General features: G+C 40.6%; 2 protein-coding genes and 2 pseudogenes across 4 annotated transcripts in view; all 4 read right to left on the bottom strand.

Moving 5' to 3' along the window:
* Nucleotides 1-26,936, bottom strand: part of KLHL12 (kelch like family member 12) — a 30,891-nt gene extending 3,955 nt beyond the window's left edge. Inside the window, exons 1-9 of one of the 3 annotated variants that reach the window (XM_012744369.3) lie at nucleotides 24,105-26,936; nucleotides 21,302-21,541; nucleotides 15,331-15,484; nucleotides 13,846-14,063; nucleotides 9,418-9,567; nucleotides 5,665-5,779; nucleotides 4,603-4,709; nucleotides 2,927-3,122; nucleotides 1,937-2,095 (exon numbers count right to left, since the gene is read on the bottom strand). In XM_012744369.3, the coding sequence (XP_012599823.2) occupies nucleotides 1,937-2,095; nucleotides 2,927-3,122; nucleotides 4,603-4,709; nucleotides 5,665-5,779; nucleotides 9,418-9,567; nucleotides 13,846-14,063; nucleotides 15,331-15,484; nucleotides 21,302-21,541; nucleotides 24,105-24,278 (1,513 nt within the window). In that variant the 5' untranslated portion in view covers nucleotides 24,279-26,936. Of the gene's footprint in view, nucleotides 1-1,936; nucleotides 2,096-2,926; nucleotides 3,123-4,602; nucleotides 4,710-5,664; nucleotides 5,780-9,417; nucleotides 9,568-13,845; nucleotides 14,064-15,330; nucleotides 15,485-21,301; nucleotides 21,542-22,975; nucleotides 23,825-24,104 lie in introns of those variants that run through there. The other 2 variants (XM_012744370.3, XM_012744371.2) reach the window with 2 other exon arrangements.
* Nucleotides 161-1,613, bottom strand: LOC105860020 (dnaJ homolog subfamily A member 1). Its single transcript, XM_012744372.3, is given in 2 exon segments — nucleotides 161-685; nucleotides 688-1,613. Coding segments are annotated over 2 exon segments (933 nt in total). The 5' UTR covers nucleotides 1,490-1,613; the 3' UTR covers nucleotides 161-554.
* Nucleotides 15,492-20,367, bottom strand: LOC142863849 (transmembrane protein 54 pseudogene; annotated as a pseudogene).
* Nucleotides 22,523-22,644, bottom strand: LOC142864010 (uncharacterized; annotated as a pseudogene).
* Nucleotides 26,937-26,948: the final 12 nt, after the last annotated feature.

The following is a 26,948-nucleotide window of genomic DNA, read 5'->3' as shown; positions in this document are numbered from 1 at the left end:
TTTTTTTAGTTTCAATTCTCCCACAAGAGTTCCTTAATAAACCTAAGGGAAATCTTGACAGTACCATACTTTCTGCTTACAAAAAGATAATCCCAGTTAATGGAAAATATATTGAAATGGACCAGGGTTTTTGTTGAAGAAAGTCTATGAATTTTTTTTTTTTTTTGCCAGTTAAATACAGAGTTTTAATTTCATAGCTTAACAATGAAGGGTCATAATGAAGCCAATACATACACCTAGCATTTCAGTCTAAGCTTGTCCACATACATAGCTGAAATCAATTATAAGGTTTAGCCTAATAAATGCTAGGGGAACTTTTTCTTAAAGTAATTTTTACAGGTATTAAATTTCACCTTGTACACTGAAGTCATCATACATACAGGGCAAAGTCAGCTTTTATATTTGCGTTTATTCGTTTAACTTTTAAAACACTACTATAATTGAATATTATAAGAAAAACAATAGTAAGTAGTGAGCGTATTATGATTATAGTCCTTCACTCATTTCACTACTACATATAAAATGTCAGCAGTGAGTCTCATTCACTGGCCTCATTAAGAGGTTTGACACTGAACACCACCTCTGGGATGATGTTCATCATCCTCATATGCTTCTCCATTGTAATGGCGCCGTCTCTCTTGATTTGGATCAAAGTCCACGAGTTCTACTTGATCCATTTCATCTCTTCTACTTCCTTCCTCTCAGGTAGGAGTTTTTCCAGCAAAGACAGTTTATCAGGAGAAAGAAAGCCATTTTCAGGAAAATTTACCTTAAATTCGATGATTAGGCGGCCCTTTTCATATGGTCTACGATAAATTGGCATGCCTTCATTTAGCACACACTTGATATCTCCATGCTTGACAATCTGACCTGGATGAGAGGTGATGACTATGGTTCGGTTGTCAAGAGTAGATATTGGCTTCTGGAAGCCACATAATGCTTCAACCAGCTGTATGTCCATACACATGAAAAGGTCTTCTCCTCGTCGAGTAAAAACAGCATGGTCCTTCTGATCTAACACAATGATAATATCTCCTGGCTCTAGTCCTGGTTCTTGGTCTCCTTCACCATGGAATGTTATCTTCTGGCCATCTTTCATGCCTTTGTCAATATGAACTTCTAGAATCTTCTTTTCTCGAACTATCTTCCTTCCATTGCAGCTTTTACATCTGTCTTTAGGACTGATCTGTTCCCCATGGCCCTGGCACTCCATGCACACTGACTGAATTTGCTGGACCATTCCAGGTCCTATCTGATGAATTCTTATTTGCATTCCAGTACCTCGGCAATTGGGACAGCACTCTACTGCTCCTTTCTTACCACCTCGGCCTTCACATTTGTCACAAATCACATTCTTTTGCAGAGGCAGTTTTCTTGTTGCACCATTATATAAATCTTCTAAGGTTACTGAGAGCTGATGTACAACATTTTTACCTCTCCTTTCTCTTTGCATCCTTCCTCCTCCAAAAAACATATCAAAGATGTCCATGGGGGAGCCAAAACCGCCACCTACTCCACCCTCTTTAATTGCCTGTTCTCCTCCTTTGTCATATAGTTCCCTTTTCTTTGCATCAGAGAGAACTTCGTAAGCTAGAGAAATCTGTTTAAACTTCTCTCCTTCATTTGGATTCTTATCAGGGTGGTACTTCAAGGCCAGTTTCCTATAAGCCTTTTTCAACTCTTCATGAGTAGCATTGAGTTTGACCCCCAAACATCATAGTAAGTGGTTTCTTTCACCTTTTTCTATAGCCGGTGAGCGGGCTGAGGCCGACGTGGAGGAGCGGGAAGGAGCGCGTAGCCGTACGCAGCTTGGGCAGCCGCTGCTCCTCCACCTCTCACCGAGCATTCTGGAAAGTTCCCGAACTTAATTAATTTTGATAAAAAAGGATTCCCACCCATTGAGTTCTCTCCCATTCCAGCAACCCAGACTCAATACCTAGACAGTAGATCACTCCACTGGCTACTACTAGTCCGGCGCCTTCCCGGGCTGTCTGCATATCTCCCAGCATGCTCCACTGGTCAATGTTTGGGTCATATCGCTCCATACTGGTGTGACGCCTGCTTCCATCAAAGCCACCAGAGACATAGATCATATCTGTTCAGAATGAACAAATCACAAACTATTAGAGAATGAAAGATTTCTAAGAATTCTTTTCTCTACAAATTCCCTACAGATTCTTTAAATGCCTGGGAGTAAAAGCAAAGTGTTTTTTAAAATGGAACAAGTCGGCCAGGCGCAGTGGCTCACGCCTGTAATCCTAACACTCTGGGAGGCCAAGGCGGGTAGATTGTTTGAGCTCAGGAGTTTGAGATCAGCCTGAGAAAGAGCGAGACCCTGTCTCTACTAAAAATAGAAAGAAATTAATTGGCCAACTAAAAATATATATAGAGAGAAAAAATTAGCCAGGCATGGTGACGCATGCCTGTAGTCCAGCTACTTGGGAGGCTGAGGCTGGAGGATTGCCTGAGCCCAGGAGTTTGAGGTTGCTGTGAGTCAGGCTGATGCCACAGCACTCTGACCTGGGCAATAGAATGAGACTTTGTCTCAAAAAAAAAAAAAAATTAAAATGGAATAAGTCAATTAAGTGTTATAGACAAGGAAGACAGTACAGTTAAGATATCTAAAAAGAAGGGGGTAAGATGAAATCTTTAGAATCATTCAAAGACCACATGGAAGTTTGCAAAAATACAACTAGTGCTAGTCCTTAACCCAGCACATTGGAACTTGATTTACCAACTTTGTAGTCAGTATTGAAACATGAATACTGATTCGCTTCTGTAACATTGATACTTCTGAAAGCAAAAAGGTATATTTGACCATACAAATTATCCTCAAATTTCATACTCCTGCCAGACAAGAGGAGCGAAAAGAACCCTGATGGAGCCACAGTAAAGATGGACATGTGACCCTGCACACCAAGCCTACCTCCCAGGGTGGTGGCCCCAGCAAGGCCTCGTCGGACATTCATGGGGGCCACAGAGTACCAGACCCCATCCTCGTCTGCTGTGTAATCCAGACACTCCACTGAACTGAGGCGGGAACGGCCGTCATAGCCACCAATTACATAGATCCGGTCATGTAGGGACACTGAGGCTACATAACGTCTCTTACGAGTGATGCTCTATGGATTTGGAAAGAAGAGGTACAGAGAATTTCAGTTAGGCAAGTTTTGGGACTTACCTTTTGCTCTCCTTGCTGTTTTTATCTACACACCTGTATGCTTTTTCACCTGTCGCCATGAGCCCTCCTTGAGTGATTCATCCTCAAGTGGCCCCCAGCTGGCTGCCTCCTGAACAAAATGCTTGCTGTGGTCCTCTTAAAGATGCAAGCTTTCTGCACATGTGTCTCTTTCCAAGGCTTCCAAATGATTTAATGGCTTTCTACTACCCAGCATCTGACTCCTTTCTGTTTCATAAGGCACTAGGCTAAGTGACAGATATCATTCCATAAAGTAGAAACGTATTCCTACATTGCTAATAAAAGAGCCAGGATTCAAAGACCCTAAAGAGCAGGAGTGCCTAGCACTCTGGGAGGCCGAAGCGGGCGGATTGCTCAAGGTTAGGAGTTCGAAACCAGCCTGAGCAAGAGCAAGACCCCGTCTCTACTATAAATAGAAAGAAATTAATTGGCCAACTAATATATATAGAGAAAATTAGCTGGGCATGGTGGCATATGCCTGTAGTCCCAGCTACTCGGGAGGCTGAGGCAGGAGGATTGCTTGAGCCCAGGAGTTTGAGGTTGCTGTGAGCTAGGCTGACGCCATGGCACTCACTCTAGCCTGGGCAACAAAGTGAGACTCTGTCTCAAAATAAATAAATACATACATACATACATAAATAAATAGCAGGAGTGGATTTCCGTGTTTTCTCAGAAATTACTATTCATTTAACACTAAAATAGAGACATACTGAGGGGAGAAGAATACAAACTTCTGAGTTCAACTGACACTAGTTCAATTTAACACAATTCAACAATTTGACACTGAGTTCAGTCAAACATAGTGTGACTAATGAAGGATTCTGGGAGTTATACAGACAGCTTAGAAAGGCATGTAAACAGACAGGGCATGGTGGCTCACACCTGTAATCCCAGCACTTGGGAGGCTGAGGTGGGAGGATTGTTTGAGGCTAGGAGTTCAAGACCTGCCTGAGCAACATAGCAAGACCCAGTCTCTACAAAAAGAATTAGCCAAGCATGGTGGCACACACCTGTAGACCCACCCACTTGGGAGGCTAAGGCAGGAGGATCACTTGAACTCAGGAGTTTAAGGTTGCAGTGAGCTATAATGATGCCACTGTACTCTATGCACTCTAGCCTAGGCAACAGAGTAAGACCCTGTTTCAAAAAAAAAAAAGAGAAAGGCACCTACATAGTGTTGGCCACTGAATTTGATACAGGGATATTGATATTTCTAAAGTCTAATCCTCTATTCTAAACAGTCAAAAACTGTTTACTGAGTACTTACTGTATTCACAACACTGGTATCAGAAACATGCTGTTACTAGGCTTTTCTACTCTTAGGGTTGTATTAGTTACAATCTAGAGTACGAGACCAAGGACATTTAAGCTCCCTCCCAACAATTGGTTCCACCATTATTTACTGGCAAAAAGCTCCACTCCTGAGTCTTGGGGTCGTATTTTTCCACCACATCAATGGGAGACTGTTGGCTTCCGAAGCCCCCAACCACCAGAAGCACTTCATTGGCCCCTGAAGACAAAGATTAAAAACAAATACATTACTTTCCCATCCCTGGCTGGGTAACTCACAGGGAAGTTTAAGTATAAATAGTTTTAAGATATTTTGTTTCATGTTGTGGCGAGATTGATCTGAAATAGGAGATATATCATAAGGCTGCCTAATATAGGAAGTTATTTCTTCTTGAGGTTCTAGCTCTTGAGTCTCTGAAATTTAAATTTCTGGACAACATTAAAACTGTAGAAGGCAAACCTGAACATACCACTGTTCTGTTTCAACCTACGGAAATGACTTTGGCTAACATAGTAACAGACAGCTTCAGTGCAGGTTGGGGACATAGAAACAGGAAAGAAATAGATTATACTATAAAACCCAGGGAACTGATAGCATTTCCTGTTGGCTGAAAGTTTCTCAGTAAACATTCTGGTAACTATATGTCTATAGCAGAACTTAGATAGAGGTGTCAGTGTGAGTTGTTCAGAGATTTTATGTCTGTAAAATGACTGGGAACCTAAATTGGACGTTACTGCTAAAACCCCTGTACTTTCTACCATACTGGGCTCCTTTTCCTTCCTCTTTTCCTACCAGAATGGATAAAACACGTAAGGGGAAGGGGAGAGGTGGGTAGAGCATACCACTTACTACGTGACACTGAAAAGAATCTCTAATTCACAGAATCTAAATATACTGAAATAAAATTATAACATATTACATGACACTGCACAATTTATAATATGCTTTTATACTTTATCTCATTTAATGTCCAAATAATTTATGAAACAGATGAAGATATCTTTGATTTATAGGAAAAGGAGGTTTAGAGTAGTAAAGTGATTTGTCTGAGATAACACAATAAAAGATCTAAAACAGAGTCTTTGTACTTCTTACAGAATGTCTTTTTCAACTAATTAAGCCACCTATAAGAAGTCGTTGAAAAATATCCCCATTTGCCAAGATGCCAGCTTACCTAGACGAGCCCTTGTCCTGGGGCCCTGCATCTGACTCCGAAGTTCAGGCCTCAGATGAAACTTCTTCGCTTCATCAACGAGATCCCTGCACTGTAAACTACAGCGGATAAAAGGCTGAAATACAGCAAATAGTAGAGTGAGCCACAGGGCCTACCTCCAATACTGTGGGAGTACAAAGGGCACATAAAGAATTAACTTCTCGGCCAGGCGTGGTGGCTCACGCCTGTAATCCTAGCTCTCTGGGAGGCCAAGGCGGGCGGATTGCTTGAGGTCAGGAGTTCAAAACCAGCCTGAGCAAGAGCGAGACCCCGTCTCTACTAAAAATAGAAAGAAATTAATTGGCCAACTAAAAATATATACAAAAAATTAGCTGGGCATGGTGGCGCATGCCTGTAGTCCCAGCTACTTGGGAGGCTGAGGCAGTAGGATCGCTTGAGCCCAGGAGTTTGAGGTTGCTGTGAGCTAGGCTGACGCCACGGCACTCACTCTAGCCTGGGCAACAGAGCAAGACTCTGTCTCAAAAAAAAAAAAAAAAAAAAAAGAATTAACTTCTCAATATAGAAAACCAGTGTCCAGAGCCCTGTGATTTCAGGAGTATTGCTTATATTAATTATAACTATGCTGTAGGTTTCCAGAAATAATTTTTAAAATAGATAATATATTACACAGATCAAAATCAGAAGATATATTGAGAAGTATTCCCCATCTACATTGGCGCTTACCTGTAATTACTTTTATTAGCTTGTATATCTTTCCAGGGATTATGCAAATACAAGTACATAGTAACTAATAAGAATTTTAAGGGAAAACCAGAAGGCTTCTGTTATTTTCTGGAGTAACAGAAAGAAGTATACCTTCTACATGTACTACTAGCCCTCTAGAAATAAGTATGTTTAAGGTAAAGCAACTTGAAACTCTACACAGGGCTTGTTTTCCAAAGAAGTATTGTTTAGAGGAGCAAAATTATAAGCCCTACTCATATGTGTTGTAAAACTGTTTTGAAAAGTGAGGCTTGTGAATAGAAATGTAGTGCCTGACTCACAATCCACTTAAAACTTGTAACAAATACAGATAAGAAGTTGAAAAAAAAAGAAGAAAGAAAGAAGTATATGTTGTCTGAATAATTAATTTTCCCAAGGTTCACAGCACATACTCCCCAAGTCTACTTCTGATAATTCTGCACTGGACACCTTTCATCTGCCTCCCTAGAGTCACTCTGTGCCCTTCTCCACTCTGCTCTCTAGCTCGGAAGACTAGACTATGTGACTAGACAACAGGGCTCCCATGCCCTCTGGCTTCTGGTTGGGATCAGCCCAACCAAAGGTCAAGCCTCTTCTCGAGGAAGCGATTCTACATGACTCTTTCCTTTCAGGTTCTGGTAACTACTCCCTGACCTTGTTTCTTCAGATTTAGGGGTTAACAGCTTGGCTGTACTAGATCCAGATTACTTCACTATCTTTTGTTATTTCTCTATACTCACATCTTTGTAAGCAGCTCCTTTAAAAATAAACCCCTCCTCAAATTGTTCTATTTTGAGCATGTCATCTGTTTTCTGTTGGGACCCTAATTGATGTAAGCTCTAATTACTTAGCACATCTATTAACCTGACATTTTCGTGATGAATTGGAAAGGAATATAAACAATACTAGTAAACACTTACATACAACACATAATTCTAAAAGCTTTTACATATTACCTTATTTACTACTAACAGCAATCTATGAGGTAGGTACCATCATCATCTCTGTTTTACAGATAAGGAGGCTGAGGTACAATTTTATTAAGTCATCTATCTGCCTAGGTTCACATAGGAAGCAGTGAATTTGGGATTTCAGTCCCTTGAGTCTGGCTCCAGAGTCTGTGCTTTTAACCAGAGTATAAACAACTATGGGTTGAAAGGCATATGGTATAAAAAAGAAAAAGAAAAAGAAAAAGAAAAAAAAATAACTGGACACAAAGGGTATGCTGATGGGTTATAAGAAAGAAATTACAAATAGAAGAAAAAGAGTTTGAGATATGACACTAACCAGCCTGCAACTTTTCTAATGAGAAAAACTGAAAAACTGCCGGGCGTGGTGGCTCACGCCTGTAATCCTAGCACTCTGGGAGGCCGAGGCGGGAGGATTGCTCAAGGTCAGGAGTTCGAAACCAGCCTGAGCAAGACCCCGTCTCTACCAAAAATAGAAATAAATTAATTGAACAACTAAAAATATATATACAAAAAATTAGCCGGGCATGGTGGCTCATGCCTGCAGTCCCAGCTACTCGGGAGGCTGAGGCAGTAGGATCGCTGAGCCCCGGAGATTGAGGTTGCTGTGAGCCAGGCTAACGCCACGGCACTCACTCTAGCCTGGGCAACAAAGTGAGACTCTGTCTCAAAAAAAAACAAAAAACAAAAAAACAAAAAAACCTGAAAAACTGTGTTTAAAGTTAACTCCCAAAGAGATCTAGGACTGGGCCAAGTAGGAGGAACTCATTCACTGACCTGAGCCTTACCTACATGTTATAAAGCATTGCTCCACACAGTACGGTCCAGGTAACACAGGTGGTATATATGGTAAAAGTTATGAAAACATATTACAAAGAACTTAAGTTGGAGAAACACTTTTATAAATAAATGCAACATGATATGACCAAAGTTGACAATAAAATGCATCAAACTACTATCATGCTGGATTCATTAGAGGTCAAAAATAAAGAGGCTTTCTAAGCAAAACATCTTTGGCTGTTTTCCAGGGCAATTTGGAACAATTTATGTTCAGTGGAGAAGGGGACAAAGTTTATCATCTGATGTTTATATAAAATACTTAGGGACAGGGACATGTAAAACAAAAGACAACAAAACACAAAATTAAATTAAACCATAGATTTTCAATTGTATCAGGAGCCTGACTTGCCAAGCAATTAACTTTTCTTAGAAATATGACTGGGGGCTGGGTGCAGTGGCTCATGCCTGTAATCCCAGCACTCTGGTGAGGTCAAGGCAGGAGGATTGCTTAACACAGGAATTTAAGACCAGCCGGAGCAAGAGCAAGACCCCGTCTCTACTAAAAACAGAAAAATTAGCAGGGCTCAGTGGCACACACCTGTAGTCCCAGCTACTCAGGGAGGCTGAGGCAGGAGGATTGTTTGAGTCCATGAGTTTGGGGTGGCAGTTAGCTCTGATGATGCCACTGTACTCTAGCCCAGGTGACAGAGCAAGACTCTGTCTCGGAAAAAAAAAAAGTCTGGGAATTACCCAGTACCACCTTCTCTGGCGTCTAGAGATGAACCAGAAGACTCTGTGTCTACATTAAAAATAATCGATTTTGGCCGGGCGCTGTGGCTCACGCCTGTAATCCTAGCTCTTGGGAGGCCGAGGCGGGCGGATTGCTCAAGGTCAGGAGTTCAAAACCAGCCTGAGCGAGACCCCGTCTCTACTATAAATAGAAAGAAATTAATTGGCCAACTGATATATATATAAAAAAAAAAAAAAATTAGCCGGGCATGGTGGCGCATGCCTGTAGTCCCAGCTACTTGGGAGGCTGAGGCAGAAGGATCACTCGAGCCCAGGAGTTTGAGGTTGCTGTGAGCTAGGCTGACGCCACGGCACTCACTCTAGCCCGGGCAACAAAGTGAGACTCTGTCTCAAAAAAAAAAAAAAAAAAAAAAAAAAAAAAAAAAAAAAAAAAAATAATCGATTTTGAATACACAATACTAAGCTTACAAAAGCTAGTCAACGTTTTGGATCCTGAGTGTCCTGTATGACTTACCTCAGCATCTATTACATCTGTGATATACCTGGGCGTCAGCAGGGGCATCCGCACATACTGCAGCAGGTCAGGCAAGGATTCTTCTCGCTCCTTCTTGGCATGCTTCACCCAGTTGATGACAGCCTCAAAGACTGGCTCTTCAGAATCTACCTGTAAAGGTATAATTACACATCATGGATCTGCCTTTCCAATTAGCTCATGGGGTCAAAAAATAGCCATGCTTACTTTCTCTTTCCTATTCTCCATTGCCCAACACCATTATTTCCCATCTTCGAGGAATAGCTAGGCTCTTAGGAAAACAATCTTTTCAGGCACAGCTAATTCAGATCAAGAAAAGAATTATAGGCCGGGCGCGGTGGCTCATGCCTGTAATCCTAGCTCTCTGGGAGGCCGAGGCAGGCGGATTGCTCAAGGTCAGGAGTTCAAAACCAGCCTGAGCAAGAGCGAGACCCCGTCTCTACTATAAATAGAAAGAAATTAATTGGCCAACTAATATATATATAAAAAAATTAGCTGGGCATGGTGGCACATGCCTGTAGTCCCAGCTACTCGGGAGGCTGAGGCAATAGGATCGCTTGAGCCCAGGAGTTTGAGGTTGCTGTGAGCTAGGCTGACGCCACGGCACTCACTCTAGCCTGGACAACAAAGCGAGACTCTGTCTCAAAAAAAAAAAAAAAAAAAAAGGAAAAGAATTATAGTCAACTTAGGTTAATAAAAAAAATCTAAGATAGTACCTAATAAATCATCAGTTGCGTGGCCTTCATGTCAGAATTCTTTCCATTCCTGAATTTTGTTTTTGTCATTTGTACAACTTTAGGAGAGTGGGTGGGGGAATCTGTTGCCCTATTCAAAACTGGCTCTTGAAATAACTTTTATTCATAATCATTATCTAATGACCTCCAGGTTCATTCCCCTAAATCATCCACCCAAGCCTCTGACATAGGAGCCTCTCTTACATCATCATATGGAATGTTGTAGTTTTCAAAGCACTATGAATTAGCATTTGAGCAATTACTATTATTAGGCACTGAACTACTTGAGATGATACATATAATTAGTAATTTGAGGAACTTAGGTCTGAGTTTACATCTGACCAACTAAATGAGGTGAGACATACCTTAAAAGCCCTACATTATACCACCAGAAGGACATTAGATATATAATGACACCTAGGACTTCCCAAAGACAGACACCTAAGCATAGGTCCTGTGTCCCTTCCACCAGCACCGAGGGCATATGTGCTCTGAGAGACACCTTTCAGAGTGTCACTGTGACTAACCACCTTGTGAACTTTTTCTAAGAACAGTGGTACTCTAAAAACGGTGGTACTCTAAAAACGGTGGTACTCTAAAAACAGTGGTACTCTAAAAACGAAGAAAATGTTCCAGAAAGTTCATTCATTCTATCGATTTACTCAATCCCTCTCAAATGCCAGGCACTGTCCTGGAAGCTGGTTTTACAATGGAACAAATCAGATATAATCCCTGTTCTTAAGTAGGGAAACAACTGTTAAATCAGAAAAATGAACAATCCCACTATTATTATATACTATATTGGAAAGGTCCCAGGGCTATGACACAGAGTAACATGAGATTTCCTAATTTAGAATGATGAGTCAGAGAAGGCCTCCCTGAAGAAATGATAAATTAAAATCTGACGGATGAGTAGCAGTTAGCTAGAGAAAGCAAAAAAGTACTCCAGGGCAGACAGAAGAGTACATACAAAAGCACTAGAGCTGCACTTTCCAACACAGTAGCCACTAGCCATGTGTGGCTATTTACATTTAAATTCATTAAAATTAAATTAAATTAAAAATTCAGCTTCTCAGTTACACTAGCCACATTTCAAGTTCTCAACAGCAACATGGGGCCAGTGGCTAGCAAACTGAACAGAACATCTATAGATCATTTCCATTTTCACAGAATATTCTATTGGACAGCACCTACAGCTAAAAAGAGCTGGCAGTTTGAGGAGATGACTGGATAGTGTAGTATAATAAATGAGAAAGTGGAAGAATGGTGAAAGATGAAGCTAGAGAAGTATGCAAGGGCCAGATCACAGAGGGCACTAGAGTACTGAATTTTACTCTAATTGAAAATCATTAAAGTAGGTTTCAAGTAGGCTAGTGATATGATCACATTGATATTTTGTAAAGATTACCCTGGCTAACATGGGTAGAACAGTTTAGAAGGGCCAAGAGCTAAAAGGCCAGTTAGATGCTACTTTGGTACATTAGGCAAAAAGGCAAAAAGGTCGATGATACTTAGACTATAGTTGTGGCAGTGATGAGAAGGAAATAAATGTACTGGAAAAATGTTTGGGAGATCAAAGTAACCCAGGCTACTGATGGACTAGATGCAGGGGATGGTGCAGATGGGTGTTCATGATTTTTAAAAAAAATTTTGTTAAAGAATGACTGGCGAATCATTTTGAGCAGATGCATGCCAGAGACTGACACAGTCTAGGTTTAAATTAGATAGATCAGCTTAAAGATGGGGTTTTTGCAATCATGAGCAAAGATTCTTAATCTTACTGAAGACAGAATAAATTAGAATCACAGAGAAACAGCTAAGCTAGGAGGAAAAAGCTCCAACATTAATGCTTCACTTGAAGAAAATAAGTTTTCTCCACAATAAAGTTTTACAAAGAATTCTCTTGTGTTTCAGGCACTGGCATTCTTATTTAATGACAGACTAACCCATTGTACTAGGTACTAATATTATCTACATTTGATACAAGAGGAAACTGACAGCTAGTGGTTAGTGGTTAATACATGCCCTACAGCCAACACTAAACCCCAGTCTAACTCTAAAACCTATGTTGTCGTAACCAACATGACATACCGTTTCCCAATGTTTTAAGTACTATTGTTTTATTTAATAAGAAGTGTTAGCAACTCAAGTCAGACATCTGGTTTCTATTTCTGGCTGGTATATGGAACAGGAAAAAATATGTCATTTGCTGTCTTTCCAGAAAAAAACCAAAAGGTCAGTCTTGACACACACTTAAGGAAAACTATACATAAGAGTTCTCAAATTGGTTTTCATTTTAGCTTTTGACATAAAGTCAGTTATTTGGTCTCTCTGCTCCAACCAGTTTTATTCCAAAGTCTACATAGTTCCAAAATAAACAACTTCTGTGACCTCTTCCTGATTTGGACAATTAGAAACAAAATGACTACATGACAAGCTCATAGTTTAGTGGTTAAAAAAACAGGACTCTGGAGCCAGGTTGCACACATTTGAATCCTGGCTCTACCACTTACTAGCTGTGATATGATAAGTAACCTCCAATCCTCAGCTTCCTCCTATGAAAAATCGAGATGTGAGAATTAAGTAAGATAAAAGTACCAAGAATGGTGCCATTAGAAGGGAAGCTCCGGGGACAGAGAATTTTGTCTGTTTTGTTCATAACGGGACCTCCAACACTAGGAACAGTTCTGGGCACACAGTAAGTACTCAATAAATATTTGGTAAATGAACCAATAGTAAGTGCTGAGTAAGTATTAGCTATTTTATTATTATATGCAATGAACTTCAAATACATAGTTGCTCATTCTATTCCAATATATGGATAAATCAAGAAAAATCAAGATATTCTAGTGAAGTACCAGTTTCCAAGAATATATTTTTTGGCTATGCAGGGCATTTCAGCACAAGGATACAATGTCCCACATCAAGAGGGTGAGAACTAAGATTTCTGTAAATTCTTGACTCAGCAGCATTTGTAACTTCTCTGGGCTGATATGAAATAGCATGTCAAGCTGGAAAATTATTCCTCTTTAGTTGGAAACAATGTCACCAATGTGCCCTAATCAATTTTCCTTCAGAAAAGTCACTAGGAAAAGGTATAAAGAAAAAGTTGACTTAAACTTGTTAAGAAATATATTTAAGACCTATTATTATATTACATAAAATATGTCTGTCTCTACTACTATACTGCGAATTCTCTGCAAGCAAGATCTATAGTTTACCCACTTTTGGATCTAAAGCACCTGGCACAGTAATTGCTACATGGTAGGTATTCCCAATAAATGTTTGTGAAATAAGTGAATGGTTAATAGCAGTATTCCACAGAAACCAACTTTACTTCCATTTTCTGCTTATTCCATACTCTGTTTAATAGTGATTCTCAACCACTAATATGATAATTAGATCATATATCTAATTGAAGAAAGTGGCAAAGTCCCTCTTCATAAAGATGCAAATAAATCTGGTATTAACTTCAGGGAGTTAATGTAACCTTTGGAGCCAATATAGACATTTGATTATGAAGCCCTGATACAGAAACACAGTAACTCCACCTCACTTTGCAAGTTTTCTCTTCTCTCTCTCTTTTTTATTTCTCCCTTATATAAGAACTTTGCAAGTTTTATAATTGCCATAACAAAAGTCTTGAAGAAACTATAACACCAATCCAGATCTGTACCTGAATTTCATCACACTTGATTAGCTTTTCCACCTCTCCTTGACTTAGAAGAATGAACTCTTCATGCTGTACCACTTCAGGGAAATGCTTCTGGCTAAAAACCTCAGCTGCTTGCATCAGGTCAACACAATTGTGGGTTTCAGCAAAATCCCTGATACCCAGGCAATTAGAAGGGTCCAACTGACTTTCTAAGAACTCACAGCAGGCTTGCTTCACACCTAGGACAAACACAGGCAGTGAATACTTCAGGATACTTGGCCAGGTGTGAACTGGTCTATATTCTTGGATCTCAACATCTTCTCTGCATGTTATCAGAGGAACCCTTGCTCAACACCTACAAAAAATATTTAAAATTTTATGCTTAAAGAATTTAAATTCTATTTTTGTCTTAGTGCTGTGTAACTTTCGGCAAAACCTTTACACCTGCTTCTGCTTCATCTTTAAAATGATGAATGTCTTCCAGAGATACTGGCACAATTAAACAAAAATCTCCATAAAACACTTGGGAACCAAGCAACAAAACCAATTACAAATCAAATTGAGCATAAGGTACCTATTTTCTACTCTACACGAAAACTTACTAAAAGAATCCAGTGAAAGAAACAGAAGATACTAATAACAATCTCATGTTTCTCTAATTGAAAAGTTCAGAGTATAATCTTAATTTTTATGATTGTGCACTAATGCAAAGCTTCACACTGTTTAAATTATGTATTAAAAACTGAAACTATTTCAATTGTATGTATATAAGAACTGAAAATAATGAAAACATAACTGAATGTTAAAAAAGACTGAGAACTGGGAGACCATCTCTAAGCCTGTGAAAACTCTAAAAGTTCATTTTTGTGCATCAATTCAATTTTTTAATTTCAAAAAAAATTTTTTTTCCCAACAGGGCAGATTGTCTCAAAATTTCAAACATTTTAAGATACAAAAAACTTTTCCCATGAAAAGTCCCCCACCCTCCCCATTAATGTGGCCATTTGATGGCCAGGTAAATTAACAGTCTCTATGTAGGCAATTAATACAATCAGTTTCCTGTATTTTCTTACAGGTATATTCTATACATATATATAAGAAAATGCTTAATTTTCCTCTCCTTCATGTTTTTTAAAAACAGAAAAGGTATAAATGCTCTCTTTTAAAGAGCCAGGGCCAGGTGTAGTGACTCACACCTGTCCTCCTACTGCTTTGGGAGGCCAAGGCAGGAGTTTAAGGATGCCCAGCCTGAGTGACAGAGTGAGACTCTTTTTTTTTTTTTTTTTTAAGAAACAAACAAAGGAACCAAAAACTTGTATTTGGAAAGGTTCCAGTATATTGCTATTGACATCTAACCTTTTATTGCTCAGAGACACAAGGCATGGGGAGTAAAGATGAGCACTCATAGTCTGCCTCCATAGTTTTCATGATTAAGTTTACAGTGGTCATTTTAAACATTTCCAGGGCGCCTTTGGCATGGACAATAGCAACTTTTAATGTCTATACCTTTCAGCTGAAGCAGACAGGCTGCAGGGAGCAGTTCTTGCACATTCTCCACCGTCACATGTACTGTTTCTGTGTACACAAAGTCTAACAGGATTTCCATGGTAGAAGCAGTTAAACCTTGGATATCAACGTAAGGTTTCCCCTTCTCAGAAAGCTGAAAATTCAAGGCGTATGAAAGAATGGTGGTTATAATTGCACAAGATAAAGGCAAAATCTCATATCTAAGAGCTTAAGGTGATGTTAATAATATTGAATATATATCTTTTAAGAATTATGAATTACTTTGATTTATATAAAGCAAATACAGCCCATATTTGTAGTTTTTCAAATGGAATGGGTAGTTTTCTGTACCCTACGAGTATATAGTAGGTGACATCTTCCTGGAATAGCAATATTACCAGTGAATAATTTTAGAAATTGATTTCATATTTAAACAAACATAGATGTATTACTGAATAGAATGGAAAAGTTCCATGAACATAATACTGGTGTCCATGAACTTTTAAGACAAAATACAAACTTTCAGTGAAATTTCATGCTTATAGAAGATCCTGTGGCTTATAGCACCAGACTCTCCAGGATTACCTAGTTTATGTGATATGTCTTTATTTTTTTTATTTTTTATTTTTTTTAATTAATTAATTTATTTTTGAGACAGAGTCTCACTTTGTTGCCCAGGCTAGAGTGAGTGCCGTGGCATCACCCCAGCTCATAGCAACCTCAAACTCCTCGGCTCAAGCAATCCTCAGCCTCCCGAGTAGCTGGGACTACAGGCATGTACCACCATGCCCGGCTAATTTTTTCTATATATATTAGTTGGCCAATTAGTTTATTTCTATTTATAGTAGAGATGGGTCTCGCTCTTGCTCAGGCTGGTTTCAAACTCCTGACCTCGAGCAATCCGCCCGCCTTGGCCTCCCAGAGTGCTAGGATTATAGGCATGAGCCACCGTGCCCAGCCTGGACTATCTCTTTGAAGTTATAAATATTGATGAGGCCAGAGAATCATAGGAAATTATTTAGCTAAGAGTAGAAATCTTCAATGTTACAGGACAGTAAACTATCTGAAGACTGATTATCTTATGAAAATTTTACTAGATCTTAACCTTAGTTTAGAAATTCATGTTACTCATAAAACACCAGTGCACCTCCATTATGAACTAAATGACTTTATCATCTTTGATTTCTCCAACAGCTCAGAGAATAATCAAAAAGCATTCTCTACCAAAGCCAAGCACAAAATCAATCCCTAACACTAAAAAGAGTCACTAGCATATTATTTAGAAAAAGCACATTAGGGTTTTGTTTTTTTTTGAGACAGAGTCCCACTCTGTTGCCAGGGCTAGAGTGCCATGGCATCAGCCTAGCTCACAGCAACCTCAAACTGCTGGGCTCAACTGATCCTTTTGCCTCAGCCTCCTGAGTAGCTGGGACTACAGGTGTGCACCACCACGCCCGGCTAATTTTTCTGTTTTATTATTTATTGTTTGGAGCAACTCTGTTCTTTTTAATATCTTCAGAATACAGTCTCATTTCAGTGCAGTGGGCTGGATGGCCAGGGAGGGTGTTGAAAGCCCCACTGAGTCTCCAAGGGTCCACTGGGCCCTCTTGGTCCGGCTCCAGGAATCTTGGCCTGGTCATGGGGCAGACTTGGTTGCAGGGCCCAGTGGCCGTGGGCGAGACATCGGCTCTCAGATGGTGAGCAGCTCAGAGCTGGTGCAGCTCAGCAGGTCCTGGTCCCCCACGGGCTCTGGGCTCTCTGGAATCGCATGGTGGATGCTTTTCCCCCCACCAGAGCCTCGGTTCCAGCAGCTGGTGGGCGAGCTGGGTGCAGCGCACAGCAAACACGCTCTCCACCATGCAGAGCACTAGCGTCACGGCCCAGAGGCACACGCTGGAGCTTTAAATGCACGTGGGGTCGAAGGGACAGTCAGGCATGAGGGCCAGTAGTTCAGGGCTCCCAAAAGTTCAGGTGGCCGGCAGTGCCTGGCCCTGGGTGGCAAAGGTCACAGCGATTGAGGCCAAGAGGACGAGGGCACAGGTCAGAGAGAGGAGAGCACAGGCCACACTCCAGTTAAACACCATCCAGCGCAGAGGGGTGCTGGGGAGGTGGTGTGACAACATGATGGCTGCAATGCCAGAGGTGATGACCACGATAGAGGAAGTGACAGAGAGGATGGTGACTGTGCAGTACTGCAGAGCCAGAGAGTCGCGCCCACATAGTGCAGCACAGTGCCATGGAGCAGGGGGGCTGTGATGAAGCTCACGTGGCCCAGCACCACCAGCACCAGACCTGTCTTCATCAGCACCTTCCAGAAGTCACACACACTCAGGCCACCGAGGCAGAGACACATGTCGGCTTCCGTGTGGGTCGCCGTGGCCACCTTCAGCGGGGCTCCGAGGCTGCGGGCTGCCCAGGCGCCAGGCTCCCATCTTTGTCGCCTGCCACCTGGAGTACGGGGCTCAGTGGTGCTGGCCCAGCCTCCCTTCCAGTCCTAATTTTTCTATTTTAATAGAGATGAGGTCTCTCTCTTACTCAGGCTAGTCTTGAACTCCTGACCTCAAGTGAGCCTCCCACCTCGGCTTCCCAGAGTATTAGGATTATAGGTGTGAGCTACCACACCTAGCTGCACATTAGGTTTTAACATTTACTGCAGTACAAGAATTTATGAACAGTTACTGTCCCAACACATTAAATACATTTAATACTAATGATACTAAAATATATAAGTACATATATTCCAGAAGTTTCTCAATAAATAAACTATATTCCCATCAAATAATTTAAATATGGAAATGATTTCACTATGTAAGAGCCTAGAGCAATTACACATTTCACATTTATATTTGCTTTAGAATTCTTCAGCATGTTTCTTGTTTACTATTATTTCATCTGATTCTCACAGCAACCTGGTAATGTAGCTAAGGTCTGATTCTATTGCCATTTAAGAGATAAAGGATCTAAGGATCAAAGAACTTATATGACTTAACCAGGGTCACTTAACTAGTAAGAGACAGATAAAACCCAGGTCCTCTTGCCTTAATCCTTTGATCTTTTAATTGGACATTTGAGGAGCATTTTAGGGCTAGAAGAGAACAAGGAAACCATCTTGTTTAACCATTTTATTTTATAGATCAACACAATTAAGTTAGATGGCTGCCAGGGTCATACAGAATTGCAAAGAGAACTAAGCCTAGAATCCAGGTTTCTGGACTCTCTAAACCACTTACTTTAAGAAATAAAGGGGGGCAGGGGGTGGGTATATACATACATAATGAGTGAGATGTGCACCGTCTGGGGGATGGTCATGCTGGAGACTCAGACTTGTGGGGGGAAGGGGGAAAGGGCATTTATTGAAACCTTAAAATCTGTACCCCCCTCATATGCTGAAATAAAAAAAAAAAGAAAGAAAGAAAGACAAAACCATTTGGCATTTTCTTATCTGATGTTAGTTTTTAAAGAAAGAAATAATGATTGATGAGAAAAAAGGAAATATTCGCAGAACTTTATACTAATTTCTTTTCTTTTTTTTTTTTTTGAGACAGATTCTCGCTTTGTTGCCCAGGCTGGAGTGAGTGCCGTGGTGTCAGCCTAGCTCACAGCAACCTCAAACTCATGGGCTCAAGCAATCCTGCTGCCTCAGTGGCTGGGACTATAGGCATGCGCCACCATACCCAGCTAATTTTTTTTTTCTATATATATTAGTTGGCCAATTAATTTCTTTCTATTTTTAGTAGAGACGGGGTCTCACTCTTGCTCAAGCTGGTTTTGAACTCCTGAGCTCGAACGATCTGCCCGCCTCGGCCTCCCAGAGTGCTAGGATTACAGGCATGAGCCACCATGCCCGGCCTATACTAATTTCTGAATGTGTACAAAAAGAAGACAAAATTTTTTTTTTTTTTTGCCATTTCTTTTTTTTTTTTTTTTTAATTTCAGCATATTATGGGGATACAGATTTTAAGGTTTCAATAAATGCCCATTTCCCCCCGAAGACAAAATTTTTTCTTTCTTTTTTTTTTTTTCAGGCAAGATCTTGCTCTCTCACCCAGGCTACAGTGTAGCGGCATCATCAGAGCTCACTCCAACCTCAAATCCTGGACCATAGCAATCTGCCCGCCTCAGCCCGCCAAGCAGCTAGAACTATAGGCATGTGCCACCATGCCCAGCTAATTTTTCTATTTTTTGTAGAGATGGGGTCTCACTATTAGTTGCCCAAGGTGGTCCTGAATTCCTGGGCTCAAGCAATCCTCTCACCTGGGCCTCCCAAAATGCTGGGATTGCAGGCATAAGCCACCATGCCTGGCCCAAATTTGTTCAAGTTGACAAAAATAGGATGCATAATATATAATTAGCAGTCAGCAGTCCTAGTTCATTTTATGTTCAGCAGCTGCTGGGTGACACTCTCCTTACTCAGTTAAATGCCCACTGCTTCTGATGCTCTTGGGCAGTTATAGTGGAGAACAGTATAGGATAAGACAGGGATCTGCAATGTTATATTATACAAGCTGATTTTAAAATTAACCTGGATTAGCTAGAATGACCTGTCAGGTTTCTATGTTTTTCCTATTAGCCATGTGACTGAGCATAGGTTCATAGAATAAACTACACTGGCTTTAAAATGAGATTGTAAAATATAAAATCCATATTTCAGAGATTAAGGAGGCACAATAGTTAAAAATAGGGCTTCAGAATCAGAAAACACAGAATTTCCAGAAAATATTTAAAATCAGAAATCCTATCTCTACCACTTACAAGCCATGTGATTTTGGGCAAGTCATTTAATATTTGAGACTTTATTCCTTCAGTTGTAAAATGAGATGGTAGTATCTACCCCTAGGGTGAGTGAGAGATGCGTAACAATCACACAGCAGAGCACCTGGGCCATAAAAGGTAGTTATCATTATTACGATATACCTCTCCTATTCTAATCCAGCAGCAACATCTTCACTAAGGTGACAGAATTAACTAAAGAAAATACTGGTAGTTAAAAACTTTTAAAAAAAAGTATTTAAAAAAGTATTAAAAAGTATTATCATAATGGAATATTTCAGCCATATATATATACACACACATATATATAAGTGTAATTATATAATAAATACTGGTATACCCACCACTAAGTTTTATAAAAAAAATCAAAATAATTTATTTAAATTTGTTTTTCAATCAGACTTGGGATCTTGAAAAACAAAAATTTGCAGTGCTGTCTTCTATTTAGCTAAGAGTACCTCACAATACATTCAACAGCCTCACTCTACATTTCAAGTACTTTGTCAGGCAATTACTAAGTAGTCTTTTTTAATACTGTGAGCACTATCTTTTTTCTTGTCAATCCATCCTTTTCTTATAAAATTCCTTCTGTTAACTGCTTATACTCTGGAGTTGGCATCTTTTTCCAAGTTATACCCTTTGTACTTGTACAGCCATTCATTAAATCCTCTTCTTCCCTTCATTTGAAATTGCCCTAACATCTACATTGGTACAATGAATACTGATTTACTTCATATGTTGTTAGGAGGAGTGGGATGAGGTCTGAATCCTACTCCTCTTTTCTTCCTATCTCCTTGGTATTCACTTAAAAAATTTTAAACTGCAACAAGAAAAATTGGAAGACAAATTTAAAAAAGAATAAATAAAATCCAATAGCTGACATTTATGTGTTTACTACATGCTAGATACTATTCTAAGCATTTTATGTTATGTTCTCAAATACTCTTAAATAATCTTAATAATCTTAAGTAATCACAATAACCATGTGTTATTGCATATTACTATTTTACTACCCCTTATTTAGAGATGTGGAAACTAAAGCACAGTCAAGTGACAGACCTTATCCAGAGGCCTATTTAACCACCATATTATAAAACTTCACTATTATATCAAACTTCTACTATTTCATTCAGTGCAATTAGACAACCATTAGAAGTTACACGTGTGAGTTTCATCTGTGTGGAGACAACTTACCACTTACCTCACTAGTGAACATGGCACAGAAGTAATCACTACAGGCAGCCAGCACAATCCGATGGGCAGGGAAGTCTTTCTGTTCTACTCTCAATGTCACATCACAGAGGGTATTGCTCTTCCTGAGTGAGTTCATTGAGTTGAGGATGGATTTAGCATGAGTATTCGTCATTATGTCTTTGGGGGCCATAATGTCTCCCATCAAGCAATATGGAGAAAGAACAAAAGGGGGCCTTGGATTCTGCAACTATAAGAAAAAAAGACAATGAGCATATTTGAAGAACCTGGGAAACTGAACACATTTTTTGCTTTGCAAATTAAGGAACAAAGAAAAGGCTTCCTCAGACTCGAACATCCACAAATAGAGAACACTCCTATTCTTGGCATCACCACCACAATCTAGCCAGTAACTATCCCAAGTAAAAGTTACCTCTTCTTCCTCTGAATTCCTATATAGCTAAGTGCCCCATCACTTGACATTTATTGTAATCAATGCTCTATTGTAAGTAGAAAAAAACTACATATGTTTCTTATATATCTTAACAAGGTTCTTGTCTCAAATGATAAAAAGGTGTGATATCACTTATTCAATAACCCTAAGCAGATAAATATTAATGTTTAGAGGGTAAGGATCCTGTTTTATATATTTTTGTATAGAAGGTATACAATAAATGTTTAGTAAACTGAATATGAGAAAAATCATGTATTTAGAGAAAGCCGAATCAGGGAAAATAAACATTTTTCAAAAGCTTTTCAAAAGCAGCATGCAAAGAATTATGTATGATTTGAAAATATATCTGGATTTCTTCTTAAAATGAAACTTCAAATGAGGACCTTGTACTTACACTGAATAGTGGAAACCATGCAAGCTATTAAAGCTCTTCAATAGGAAGGCGTTCCATTAGTAAATGTTCATCATTGTTAACAGATCAATATTTATAATTCTTCTTTTTTTTTTTTTTAATTTTTTCTTTTTTTTTTTAACAGAAGGCAGCACACATGGATTTTCTTCTATACTCAAACAAAGAGTTTTATTAGGATATAAACCTATCAAAACTCCTCTACCACCAATTTTACTGCCATATCCTGTTATTTTAAAAGTTCACTTGTATGCATCCTTTAAATAGACTCATTAATAGATTACATATTTTTAAAAAATCAAGGTAAGGAGTACTTTGTTGATTGCTGACACCTTTTATTTATTTAGTTAGCTAATTAGTTAGTTCAGTCTCTGTAGAGACTGTCAAAAATTGCCAAGTCGTCATGGTGGGGTATTGGGAAAAGTTTTCAATTAACAATAATCGTGCCTTGGATAAACCTCATTAGCTAATACTTCCACTGCACAAAGCTACTGCTGACACATTTTAGTTATACTATTTTTTTATTTTTATGCTTCAGGGACAATTTCTGGGGAATGAACTGGAGGTGGTATAGAGAGTGTATCTTATTTGGAATCCTAAAGTTCTGAAATGATCCAAGGGGGAAAAAAAATCCGTGGTCTTCCAAAGTCCACAACTCATTTTTTTGTTTTTTTAGAGATGGGGTCTTGCTATGATGCCCAGGCTGGACTCGACTGCTGGGCTCAAGGGGATCCTACCACATCAGTCTCCAGAGCAGCTGGGATTACAGGTGCACACTACGCCCAGCTCATAATTTTTTAACGGTAAAACCAAGATCCTACCTTTTCATCTACTTGATTTACAGTTAGCGTATTATTCCATGAGCACTCTAAGATACCCCCTCCAATAACTCTGCAAGATCCATTTTACAGAAAAGGAGGTGATTCATCAAAGCATATGATGTTTTAAAAAAATGTTTCCCTTAAGTCAAGTTAGTTTCAACTCTGGGGATGTAAGAATGGCCTGAGCAAAAGTCCATTCACTGTGAAGATATCCTGGGGGGGTTACCACAGGGCTCGGGCTTCAGAGGTCAGTGTCGAAACTGGCAGAGTCGTCTTTCTTCTTGGGGATTCCTGCCCCACCGAAGTCTCAGCACACCCGCACCTTTCCGAAGTGATCTATTCTAGAACTTCCGCTAACATCTGAATTGAGAGGTTCCACCACGGCAGATTCGGAGCGGGGGAGGGGTATCAAATTCTGGAAAGACTGAATTCTAGAGAAGGGAGCGAGGTCCTTCTCCCTGACAAGCCCGGGCATCCAGCGGGCACCGCCGCGCGGAGGTGTCGGAGGGGCGCGGTTCCGGGGGAGACGGGAGGGCGCGCGGGGCACGACGCCCCCCAGCCTTTCTCCTCTCCAGTTCTGCCTCGGAGCGAGACGGCGATGGGGGAAGGGCCACAACCCGGAGCCGGGGGTGGGACGGAAAGGGCTGACGGCCGCCACTCACCTCCGCTCCCGAGCCCACCCGGCCGCGCCGGCCCGTGCCCCGCCCGGGGGATGGGGTGGGGCGCGGGGCCAGCAGGCGGCCCGGGGGGGAGCCGAAGCGCCGCCGCCGCCGCCCCGACCCGGAGGCTCTGGAGCCGTCACCGTGAGCGTCCGGGCTCTACTCCCCGCGGCCGCGCGACGTGATGACGCGATGCAGCTCCAGGCCCGCCCTGCTCCCCAGCTGGGGTCTGCGTCACGTGAGGACACGGCTCCACGTGACCCGCGCGGACGCGGGTGCCCGGCTTGAGGTCGCTGCTAGGAAGCCGACTAGAAAAAGGCGGCGTGGAGTGGGGTCCGGCGGGGGGACGGGGCAGTGTGCAGCTCTCCGTCTCGGTGACAGGCCGACACCCCGCGGCTCGCCAGGCACGGCCCGCTGAGAGGGTCCAGGGCCTAACGTGCTAAGGATAGGACTGCAGAAGTGTGTTTTACCTGCGGGGTATTCGGGAGCCCTCTCGCATCGACCAGACCCACGGAGGCTTCAAGTTTCTTCAAGTTCATTGTCCGCAATGGCCTTTTCGGGCCAACCAACGCTGCGCTGAGACTCCTCGGAGCCCCGCGATCCACAAAGCTCAGCGTTCTCTGCATCATAATGGGAGCCATCATCACCCTTGAGGGGATACTATTTCCTTTATTTGAGACTATTAAGTGGAAGGAACTAGTGGCCACTTGAAGTTGGACACCGTGAGAGAAATTGCAAAGACTCTTCTTAGAGAAGTCCCGGAAGTCCTTATCGCCACTGCTTTATTCTGACTTTTCACCAGGTCATGGGTGCTGAGGATTCAGTTTAGGAATTTTGCTCCTAATTGATTTTGGTGCATTTATCTTAGTGGCCAAGAAGGAAAAGAGGTTCATTGGTTCCTCTTACGTGAAGGTCCAAACTAATTGTTTAATTATACTATTTTCCTCAATGGACCTTTGATTCCTAAGGATAATAAAACCATAGACAAAAGGACAGCATTCTAATTTTTATACATAGCATTTCCATCTCCCATATGTGTGGTCTCTTCCTCATCCACAAGTGTCGCTGATTTATACATTGTCGAGGGGAGTGCAGGATCGGTATAAATTCTGTTGAAGGTATTTTGGAAATATTTACTAAAATTATGAATGCATATATACTTTGAGCAATTTTTAAATCTGTCCTTCACATATACTCGCACACATATAAAATGATGTATGTACAAGGTTGTTTACTGTAGCATTGTTTGTAGATTAGATTGAAAACAACCTTAAATGTCCATTAATAGGGAATGATTCAATAAAGTATGGTATATCCAGGCCAGGCATGGTGGCTCATGCCTGTAATCCTAACACTCTGTGAGGCTGATGTGGGAGGATCATTTGAGCTCAGGAGTTTGAGACGAGCCTAAGCAAGAGACCCAGGGGGCTTTACTAAAAATAGCAGGCTGTGGTGAGCTAGGCTGATGCCAGGGTACTCTAGCTGGGGACGACAGAGCCAGATTCTGGTCTCAAAAAAGAAGTATGGTGTTATCTGTACAATCCAGTACCATGCAGCTGTGAACAGTGTGTTTAGTCTGCTGTTATTTGTGTAAAAAGGTGGGAAGATAGAAATATTCATATTTGCTTCTGTATGTATAAAACGTATTTGGAAATATACAAAATAAAGTTAACACTGGTTTCTTTGGGGAGAGGAACTGGTTGGTTCTAAGACAGGGCAGGAAGGAGAGTTTTTTCTATTACTTGTTTTTTTTTTTTTTTTTTTTGAAGGGGAGGACAGAGTCTCACTCTGTTGCCCAGGCTAGCGTGCTGTGGCACCAGCCTAGCTCACAGCAACCTTAAACTCCTGGGCTCAAGCCATCCTCCTGCCTCACCCTCCCAAGTAGTTGGGACTACAGGCATGTGCCACCACACCCGGCTAAGTTTTTCTATATATTTTTAGTTGTCCAGCTAATTTATTTTTTTTAGTAAACACGGGGTCTTGCTCTTGCTCAGGCTGGTCTTGAGCTCCTGAGCTCAAATGATCCTCTTGCGTTGGCCTCCCAGAGTGCTATGATTACAGGTGTAATCCACCATGCCTGGCCCCTTTATTACTTTTTGAATTTTGCATCATGTGAATTAAAAATATGCACAATTTAAAGAGTAAAAATAATTCTTTGTTTTCTGTATATAAAATAGCATGTTAGTGATATTACCTGATGCCTGGCTGCTAAATTAAGGATTTTTCCAAATATGAGAATGTAATAAAAGAGGCTTTGTTTAGAATATGCTCACTTTTTTCAGAGAATAAAAGATGGAGAAGCTGTTAGCAAGAAAGTCAACATGGAGAGAACTAATTCAGGCTTCTGACTTTTCTCCAGGGGTACAGTGTTAGCATGTATCAGGTCTTTAAGTTAGGGGGGCACTATCCTTCCCATACAAGAATATTTCCAGTCATTTAGATATCTGACCCATACTTTTAACATCCGAAACTTATTGTGAGTTTCTTAGGACTATTCTGGAAGGTTGATCTGGATAAAGTGAGTCAGTCAGGCTCTGTGCATCATCCTGCCTTTATGGTTTGGACACCTGGGATGATTCTGGGTGTTCGTAGCTATTGAAGTGAGGGAAAAGAGAATTCGCTTCCACTAGCAGCACCTGCTCTGTTCCACATCCATAGCAACACTCAAGATTAGGCTTTTTATTTATTTATTTTTTTTTTTTTGCCTATTTGGTACTTGGATAAGGATTAGGCTTTTTAATTTGTGCCAATGTGGTTAGAATGAGATGGTTTATCATTTTGGTTTTAGTTTACATTTCCCTGATTACCATTTTAGGCTGAGAAACTTTTTTTTTTTTTTAATTTCTTTTTTTATTTTGGCATATTATGGGGGTACAGATTTTAAGGTTTCAATAAATGCCCATTTCCCCCCCAGGCTGAGAAACTTTTCATGTATTGGCGAGGTGGATTATTTTTTAAAAGGATCATTTGTTTTCCCAGTTGTACAGACTTGATCCTTGAAGTTAACACAACTTTATAACTCAAGAAGACTCCCCTCCCCTTTAACTGCCTACATTAGCTGAGAAGTGATTACTGCTGACTTAGGCTATCCAGTGAACCAAACTCATGTCAGGTTGAGAGCCATTCACAAAAGCAAATGATGGCATGGACTGACCCCTCAATGAGACAAGCCTAAGCAAGGTGAGTTATATCCCTAAATTCTGGGATATATCCTAATACCTGTGAGAATCTCCTAGTTATTAAACACTACTAAGCCTATTGATTTGTCTAATAAGATAGTCTGTGTGCCAAGTAGAAAAAAATAAAACTGTACT

Source organism: Microcebus murinus, chromosome 23 (assembly GCF_040939455.1).
Source record: "Microcebus murinus isolate Inina chromosome 23, M.murinus_Inina_mat1.0, whole genome shotgun sequence".
Taxonomy (NCBI): Eukaryota; Metazoa; Chordata; class Mammalia; order Primates; family Cheirogaleidae; genus Microcebus; species Microcebus murinus.
The sequence above is the reverse complement of the archived record's forward strand: the minus strand, read 5'-3'. Positions and strand labels throughout refer to the sequence as shown.